The sequence below is a fragment of the Mastomys coucha genome, unplaced genomic scaffold (assembly GCF_008632895.1).
Source record: "Mastomys coucha isolate ucsf_1 unplaced genomic scaffold, UCSF_Mcou_1 pScaffold1, whole genome shotgun sequence".
In the NCBI taxonomy this organism is placed as follows: Eukaryota; Metazoa; Chordata; class Mammalia; order Rodentia; family Muridae; genus Mastomys; species Mastomys coucha.
In genome coordinates, this window is record NW_022196891.1 from 60017036 (window position 1) to 60026861 (window position 9826).

At 42.8% G+C, this 9826-nt stretch overlaps 1 protein-coding gene across 3 annotated transcripts in view; it reads left to right on the forward strand.

The window, feature by feature from the left end:
* The first annotated feature begins 4721 nt into the window (after positions 1 to 4721).
* Positions 4722 to 9826, forward strand: part of Vamp4 (vesicle associated membrane protein 4) — a 28713-nt gene continuing 23608 nt past the window's right edge. The window contains exons 1-2 of one of the 3 annotated variants that reach the window (XM_031387271.1): positions 4722 to 4977; positions 8503 to 8621. In XM_031387271.1, the coding sequence (XP_031243131.1) occupies positions 8556 to 8621 (66 nt within the window). In that variant the 5' untranslated portion in view covers positions 4722 to 4977; positions 8503 to 8555. Of the gene's footprint in view, positions 4978 to 5014; positions 5825 to 8502; positions 8622 to 9826 lie in introns of those variants that run through there. The other 2 variants (XM_031387251.1, XM_031387261.1) reach the window with 2 other exon arrangements.

Genomic DNA, 9826 nt, shown 5'->3' on the forward strand with positions numbered 1-9826 from the left:
AGACCTTGACAAACCTTTGCAGGGTCTCCTTCTCTCTCTCACCCATTTTTCCCCACAGGCATGGTCCCCCTCGACTCCCCGAATAACTGAACCCTGCAGGCCGGGATAAACGTGTAGTCCCCAAACCCTGAACAACTACACAGTCTTATCTCGAAATCACGCTCTCTAAATTGACAAGGAAAATGATACTATCTCTAGGTTGTTGTATAGCAGTATCATGTGCTGATTATGAAGATGGTGCTTAAAGACATGTATTTGACAAATGGTGGCCATTTCTAACTTAACAGTAAACTAAAACTTATAACACAACTAGATGTGTTTCTCTGATGTCCTCATTTGAGGGAAGGGCATTTCCCTAAGATGTATTGGGGTTTTAGAGAGGAAACAGAGTGTCTCTATGAACCCTTCTTTTTTTTTTCCTTTTGGTTTTTCGAGGCAGGGTTTCTCTGTGTAGCCCTGGCTGTCCTGGAACTCACTCTGTAGACCACCTGGCCTTGAACTCAGAAATCTGCCTGCCTCTGCCTCCCAGTGCTGGGATTAAAGGCATGTACCACAACTGCCTGGTTGAACCCTTCTTTTAATGCCATGTTTTAAGGTTTCTGAAGAAGTCATCAAGGCATTTCCATTACCAAAAAAACATGATTATTATTATTTTTTTAAAAAAATCATAGTCAATTGTATTTTAAAGCCACACTCCACATAATTGACTTGATCAAACGGTACAAAGTAGGGACAGGTTTAGAGTACTTAGCATTGCTCCTTAGATAACTCCTCACTTGGGTGTACTTTTTGTCCAGGAATATATGCTTTCTAAGCAAGATGTATAGTCACCCCACTAATACAGAATGAACTAACTCAGCTATGAAACAGCTGTTAAACACTGTTATGCTAATTCATAATTTACACTATTTCCCAATGATTTATACCCTTTGAGTCAGATTCCTGATGTACTCATCATAAGTAATTTCAGTCCAGGGATGTGTTGCTAAAAAATTCCACACATGTGAATTGCTCTGCAAGCAAATACTATTGGTTTGTTTGCCAGGGAGTCTGTATTTCTATATTTATAAAATCACATTCTTGTTTGCTTAGGAGTGTTTCCCTATGAAGAAAGAATAGACAGCATATTTTTTTGCTGAGCTGTCTCCTACTGCTATTCACTGACAGATGAAACTCAGCATTTTATTATTTATTCACATTCATATAATTCACATTCCTTTTTTTTTAACCACATAGGAAACAATAGCAACAAAATATTGAAAGCTGGAAAGTAATTAAATCAAGTAGCAATTGCCTTAGCAGATTTGAGAAACAGGAATCCTGAGCCGGTCATGAGACAACTTGATTTACACACACAAACCTCAAATACAGCTCTGGAATGGGAATGAGAACTTTTGGAAGAAAGCATGAGATGAGCTAAAACAAAAAGAAATGATGGAAAATCCACTTAAGAATTCGATGCTTGGGGCTGGAGAGGCGGCTCAGCAGTTAAGGGCACTGGCTGATCTTGCAGGAAAACTGATTGAATTCCCAGCAACCACAAGGCGGCTCACAACCATCTGTTTCTGTTGTTTGTTTTGCATTCTATTTCATTATTTATTTACTTACTTTACATCCCAGTCACAGCCCCCTTCCCTCCTTACCTCCCAGTTCCACCCGTACAAGTCCCTCCCTCCACTACCCCCTCTTCTTCTTCCAGAAGGGGAAGCCCCACTTGGCCCATCAGGCCCAGGGATATCAAGTTACAGCAAGACTAAGTGTATCCTTTCCCACTGAGGCCCTATTAGGCAGTCCAGCTAGGGGAAAGGGATCAAAAGGCAGGGAAGAGAGTCAGAGACCGCCACCACTCCAGTCGTTAGGAGACCCACTCGAAGACCAGGCTGCACATCTGCTACAAATGTCTAACGGTCCCAGGCCCAGCCCCTGTATGCTCTTTGGCAGGTGATTAATTGTCTCTGTAGGTCTTGTGGGATCCTTGACTCTTCTGGCTTTATCTGCTGTTTCTAATGCAGCCACTGGAAATACTAAGAGGCCAGGCCGGACATGGTTGCACCTGCCTTCAATCCCGGTATTTAAGAGAGAGAGGCAGATGGATCTCTGTGAGTCTGAGGCCAGCCTGATCTACCATCGTAAGTTTCAGGACAGCCAGGGCTACATAGTGAGACCCTGTATCAAAGCCCAACATCTTTATGATACTTTCCTTTCTTCTTCTAGAGCAGTGCTTCTCAGCCTTCCGAAGGCTGCGACCCTTTCACACAGTTCCTCATGCTGTGGTGACCCCAACCATAAAATTATTTCATTGCTACTTCATAACTGTAATGTTGCTACTGTTATAAATCATAATGTAAATATCTGTGTTTTCCAATGGTCTTGGGCAACTCTGGTAAAAGGGTTGCTTGATACTCCCCCCAAAGGGGTTGAGACCCACAGGTTGAGAACCGCTGCTCTAGGTGAAAGACACTACTTGAGAAATTAGTGGGTGTATGCAGAGTCAAGCAGGACTCTGAGCCAAAGAAAAGACAGACAGACACAGTGAAGGCAACAATGCCTGGCTCTCATACTCCGCTGATTGACATGTGGGCCCAAGCAAGTAAGGACTCAAACAATCAGTGCTTTTTAATGAAAGTGGTTTCTAAGTTCTTGTTACAGAGATATTTATAATCTTCCATGCTTACTAGTAATAAGTGACTGTAGTGGTTTGAATAAGTATTGCCCCAGGAAGCTGTTAGCTTTGAATACTTGGTCATTAGGGAGTGGCACTACTTGACAGGGATTAGAAGTGTGCTCTTGTGGGAGGAACTGTGTCACTTGGGGTGGGCTTTGGGGTTTCCAATGCTCAAGCCAGGCCCAGTGTCTCTTTTGCCTGCTGCCTACAGATCCAGAAATAGGACTCTCAGCTCCTCTCCAGGGCCATGTCCGCCTGATGCCACATCCACCTGATGCTGATAATGGGCTAAGCCTCTGAGCCGTTAAACTAGCCCCAATTAAATGATTTCTTTTATAAAAGTTGCTGTGGTCATGGTGTCTCTTCATAGCAATAGAACACAGAATAAGACAGCGACTCACACTGACCATAAAAATCACATTTCCTAAGTTTTCACAAATGCTAGTGATCGCCAAAGGGACTTTTCCACATTACTAAAGAAGAGTGGGGGCATATGTTCCTGGCCCAAAAGCAGTCAAAATAATTAGCCAAATTAAGGCACTATGACTAAATACAAAGAAAAGAAAACCAGATTATTCATTAGAGCTCAAGAATGATGTATCTCTTGTAGTTCTATTATCATATTTCCTTATGCTGTTAACAGACAAGGATATTAACTAGCAAGGAAGTTCGACATAGTAAGCAAACTTACAGATAAAATCATCAACTGAAGGGGCCTGGAGAGTCGGCTGAGGGAGTGAAAGCACTTATTGCTCTCCTTAAGGACCCAGGTTCAATTCCCAACACCCACATGACAGCTTGCAACAGTCTGTAACTCCAGTCCCAGGGGATCTGAAGCCCTCATGTGCTCTTTAAGAGCACCAGGCATACATGTGGTGCACATATATGCAGGCAGCCAAAAACACTCATACACATAAAATAATAAGTCTTTGAAATACATTAAATGAACAGAAACAAACAAACAAACAAAACCCCACGGGGCTGTCTAATCACTCTGTGATAATCTTACCACCATTCCCTGCCATAGGCACAGGCTCAGAGATTTCCATTCTGGGCAGGCCATTTCATTCCAAGTCAGCCACGTTGTGTAGGAGAAAACAGTGAGCCCAAATCAACCCTACACTACAAACTAGGTTAAAGAGTTTTCTCCTAGAATTTTCCTCCCCGTTTGTTTTCTTGACCCTGAATATCTTTTCTTATTTTTGTGTCTATCAAATAGCTGGCAATATATTTCCCCACAGTTAAAAAACTATTAACGGGGCAGTGGTGGCATGCTCCTTTAATGCCAGGACTTGGGAGGCAAAGGCAGGAGGATTTCTGAGTTCAAGGCCAGCCTGGTATACAGAGTGAGCTCCAGGACAGCCAGGGCTACATAGAGAAACCCTGTCTCGAAAAACCAAACCAAACCAAACCAAACCAAACCAAAAACTCAAAAACTATTAACAAAGAACTCATAACCATTAAGTTTAAAAGACATGTAGGAGGATAAATTTTTTAAAAAAGAAAAGAAATACAAATTTCTATGGTTTTGGAATAAGTCTAGTGACACTAGACTTACTTAAATAAATAGGCCATGCCGAGACTGAGAAAGAGATGATTATATTGGCGGAATGGCAGTGTAAGTGTGGTTTCCCGCCTGAATGTCTATGTCTGGATCCTGCCATTTAGGCTACAACCAAAGGAAATGAAAACTCAGTAACCCTCCCTAATTTTGTAAATGGTATCAGACAGATATTTCATCACATGTGTCCTCTTTCACTTAGCTCCCTCAGACAGCCCGCAAAGTGGCAACCTCTAAGGGACCTACATCCTAGTCACCCTTTCAGCGCCAGTTGAGAGACTACTCCTTAACGTTCCCTGCTCATCCCCAAGTACAATCCACGTGCTCCTCCATCGGACCTGAACGTCACAACTACTGGGGATTCTCCGGGATTAAAGGAAGGCCGGAGCGATCGACCTGCTCAGGGTCTCCATCGCCTGAACTTGCCCCTGCCTCCGTCAGCGGAAAAGACCCTGAGCGCCGAGAGGCTCGAACCCGGTTGCCTACGCCCGCCCCGGAGGCGCCCGCTCCAGGCCTCGGAGTACCGAGCGGCTCGATCTCCCCGGCCTGAGCCCTCCCCCTCTGCCCAGCCCCAGGCGGCGGAGCGCCGAATCGCTCGATGAGCGGGGGCGCTGCAGCGGAGCGGAGCGGTGGCGGGTCTGCGCCCTCGGCCTTCCCCCTCCCACCCTTCTTCCTCAGCTTCCCGCTCCCTCCCCCGCCCGCCCTGCGCTACCAGCGGGGACTGCTGCCCGGAGCTCTTCCGAGACCGCAGGTATCCCGCCCCAGCGCGCGTGAGGAGGAAGGAAGCCAGGCGACGCCCCTGCCTACCGCCCCCAACGTCCGCCCGGCTGGGGAGCTGGCCTGAGCGAGGGCCGTGTCGCGAGTGGGGAGGACTGGGGCCCGGGGTGTCCTGAGGAAGGGGCGCGGGGAGTGGGGAGCGGCTGGGGCGACCGGGGAGCTTTGGGTTCGAGCTGCCCTCCAGGGGGGAGAGCTGTTCCCGAGGGGGCACCTGTATGGGGAGTGGGGGGGGCCAGAGTTCCGAGCAGATGTCGGGGTGCGCGGCCTGGGGTGGCGGCAGGGAAGGGAGCCGGGGAACTGGCTGGGGAGGCTCGCCTGAGGTCCTTCCTCCGGGGTTCGGAGAAAGCGCGCAACCCCGCTGGGCTTGGAATGACCCGAGAGATGGAGGTGAATCCTTACTCGTAACAGGTTTTGCGAGTAAAGATGTCCAGTCACGATTTGCGTGGAACTGTCACCAGCCAAGATTGCAAATAAGGAAGAACTGGGCAAGGGGGATGGAGGCTGAGCAGAGGAAAGCCGTGCCCAGCCAGATTCGAGCTTTTTGGTGAAATGAAATACGCAGAGCTTGTTTTGTCAAGTAAAAAAAAAAGCCAATGTAGATTGAACAACAGGTTAGAAGTGCATTACGTGTTAAAGCGACGGACTAGAGAACGTACTGCAGAAGATGCATACGTGAGATTTAAGAGAGCGCGGAAGTACACGTAAGAAGAGTCTTGCGATGTTGACACTTCAGGGGACCGTGTGGTGTTCCATCCACGACGTGGAAAGACATCATGATGACTCTTACTACGTAGACACGTTAACCGTCAAGCATATTTTTGGTAGGAGGAACTGTAGGCAGAATGTAGTCCACTCTAATTTCCGAGTACCGTTTAGTTCTGCTCCTTATTTTTAATCTAGAAGTATCATTAGTTGCGGGTAGTTCCAGGGTAGCTCATTTATCTGTCTGCTGTTTTGCTGGTGGCTTGTTTGTTTATTTGTCTGGCCTGAGTTTGCTTCCTTTCTCAAACCGATAGCTTGGATTTTAGAACATAGGTTTAGTGTCATACCTTGTCAAGATATTTTGTGAATTTGCTTGATCCCTCGTTCCTGTTGGCTAAGATCAGTTGGAGTACCTGTTCTTATCAGCCAGTTGTTTCTTTTGGGCTACCAAGGATATAAATATATAGTCCAGATACAGTTAAAATCTCGTTTTCTCCAATTCTTGCTCTATCAACTCTTTCCCAGTGCATTCTGTAACATTTCTGTGTGAAATTTATTTTGAGATTAAGATGTAAGGAATAAAATGGGCCAGATAATTCTAACGGAAATAATGTTGAATAAAGAAATCAGAGCTGTCACTCAGGCATGGATGGATAGTAATTATGTTATAAGTGAAGTTGTTGGTTTGAAAACAACAAGAAGCTGATTTCAATGATATTACTTTGATTCAGGTTTCTCTTAGTACCTAACAATCAATAAACTAATATCTAAATTATTTAAATATGTTTGTTTTTTTATAAACAAGCCATCTTTTATAAAAGATGGTAGGTTGTTATGTCTTTCTAAAACAGAGTTCTAGAACATGATGACAACTAAATGAATAAATATTAAAACTGATAGTGCATAGCCACTTATTGATCTGTTGGAGTGGTGTGACAATGCAGTTATCATACTAAATTTTCTTAATGCTTACTTGAAAGAAGTGTCAAGAATAAAAGAAAATGCATATGTAACACTGGACACTAAAACTGCTCCTGTTACTGAAGATGCATATATGTATTTAGTACATACTAAGCATCTTAGGCTTTAATCGATTTTTAATCAGCTATCATCTGCTCCAAAATACTAGAAATATGTATTTGCATAACAGCTTCTTCCCTAGAAAAATTTGATTATGTTTCAGACTCAAGTATTTCCTGGAAAAATCCCAGTGTACATTAACATATAAAAGGCTATGAGGTGCTGCCACAGCATAGGAACCCAGCTTTGCTTAATCTCTTTGTTTTTAATATATGAAAAAGCACATTTTCTCTCAGAAAATAGCTGTGGACCCAGACAGCAAGGAAGGTGTTTTCCCTCAGAAAGCAAGCAATTTTGCAGGAGATTCTCCAGGAGATAACAGTTGAAAGACCTCTTAGTTCGTTTCTACCACTGTCTACTAGGAAATAGCCACAACTGTTCCCTTCTTCATGTGGCCACTGAATAGAAAACGTTTCACAGAAGATGCACACGTAAGATTTAAGTGAGCAGTGAGGTACACTCTATATAGAGTGTACTTCCAAGTTATTGTACTTGATTGACTGTAAATTGTGGTGGCCACTCTCTTTGCTGATTTCAGTTAATTTACTAGACTGGTTCACAGAATGCAGGGAGACACTTTGCTTATGTTTGCCAGTTTATTTTAAAGACTGTTATAAAGGGTGCAGATTAATTATCAGATGGGGTGGATGGAAAAGTGTAGGAGGAACCCAGAGCTCTTCTGGCCCCTCTAGGTGTCCACCCTCTAGGAAAGTCACATGTTCATACCTCAAAGCTCCCTGGCATCTGGACCTCTTGGATTTTTGTATCTGGGGTCCTGACCACTTGGCTTTTCATGGGAGCTTCATTTGTGGGGCTGGTAGATTAAAACAGCAGCTGTCAGAAGTCACTTCAGCCTTTAGCCTTCTCCAGAGGTTGGAGTGATGTCGACTGAAATAGCTCAGCCTTTTCATCCTGACTTGGATTTTTCAGTGATAGCCTCCATTTTGAAGCTGCTTTTATAGACTGCCAGACACCTGTCAATCTCATTAGCATAAAAACTCACATTTATCTCTTATGGGCATGGGACTTTTAGGATCTACATATCAGGAAAAAAGAGGAAAGCCAGAGAGAGCGTGAAAATAATGTACATATACACACATTTGAATACATGTGTACATATATGTACTGAGTTATATATATGCATATATATTAATATAGAATTGTTATTACCAATTTGTCACATTAGTACTTACAAACTAGCCATTCTCATGGAGCACTAATGGACTATAGTTTATAAAAGTTTTTGTATGTGTTATCTCATGTGACCACCTAACTCATGCAGAATCCTGGAAATCACTATTTTGCAGATGAGGAATTGAATCATTGCTTAAGCAACCAATTAAAAGAGCAGTGACTAGAAATATGCCACTGTTTTCTGATTCCAAGTGAAAATCATAAAACTTTTTCAAGATTTAGGGTCTATTCCCATTTTCTCCCTCCTTGACAGCATCTGCTCTTTCATGTTATAAAATCCCAAATTTACCATATTCTCTACATGTTTCCTTAGGCAAATAACATTCATTTTTATTCTGGTTTTAACTAGTTCTTCAATCTAGGACTTAGCATATAGACTGTAGTCAGTAGGATGGAGCAAAAGTAGTTAAAGTTAGAAGTGAGGAGATAATCTCATACTGGGCGTTGTACAATGCTAGGCACATAGCTTATACCCCAAGTTCCTCATATGGTGAAATTTGTTGGTTTTTTTTTCCCCCTTAAGGTGGTGAATACTTATTCTGTTGGGAAATACAAGAGTATTTGTGAGCAGAAAGTATGCCTCCCAAGTTCAAGCGCCACCTAAATGACGATGACGTCACCGGGTCTGTGAAAAGTGAGAGGGTAAGTTTAGAATCTTAAGCTTTAAAGAAACTGAATGTAAGTTGCATTCCCTGCAAATGACAGAAGAGCATCTGAAATGTAGGGAAACAGAAAAGGAGGCAGTCCTTTTCCTGTTCACCTAAAGGGGTGTGCCTGATGCCCCATAATAAAAGAGAAGTTAACAGAGAAAACTAGGACATATTTGTTTATGGTTTTATTTTATGTGACATGTGGGCCTTAAAATTGAACACCTAAAAGCAGGGTGAGTTGGCCTGTTTTTATGCTGAGGTCTAATGAGGCATGGGCAATTGTATAGAATATGGTTGGACAAAAGGCTGTGATCTAATAGCATAGAGAAAGGAAGAGGAAGAGAAACCGTTCCCCGTTTCTTCTTGGCCTCTGTGTTCCTTCCTGCTGGATATGGGACAGATCCAGTTCCTTCTGGAGTGGGGGTCTTAAGAACTTCATCAAAGAGGGTAGGTCAGAGAATGTTTTTATAATCAGTTCCTAGGTAGAAAGATAGGGGGCAATGGGGGTAATATTTTCAGGTTTCATGGCCATTTAAATGAGATGTATACAGTTCATAGGATTTTGGTTTTTAGAGTTGGGCAACTACTAGCACAGTCAGTTTTAAGACATATCAATATCTCTGAAGGAGTCCTTATCCTCTCTGCCGTCCTCCATGTTCCATTAATTCCTTTAGCCACAGCAATGAAAACTCTAGTTTGACTTACTCTGAACATTTTATGTAAGTGAAATCATAGGATGTGTATCTTATTGTACTTGGTTTCTTTGGCTCATAATGTTTTCAAAAGTTATGAATATTGTATTAGTACCTTATATTCCTTTTTTCTAAATATTTTGTGTATATAGGTGTTTTGCCTGCTTGTGTGTCTGTGCACCGTATGTGCAGTACCCAAGAAAGCCATAAGAGCACTTTAGATCCCCTGAAACTAGAGTTAAAGATGATCATGAGCCATCATGTAAGTGCTGGGAATTAAGCCTGGCTTTTCTGGAAGAGCAGCCAGTGTTCTAAGTTCTGTGCCATCTAACCAGACCCTCTATGTCGATTTCATTGCTTCTTGGTAGATGATACATTTTATACTTGTCTCACAAAAAGTCTTACTTGGTTATGTCTTTCAGTAGTTTAGATTACTAAAATTATTATTATTTTTTTAGTTTTTTTTTTGTTTTTTTTTGTTTTTTTTTTTTTTTTTTTTTTTTTT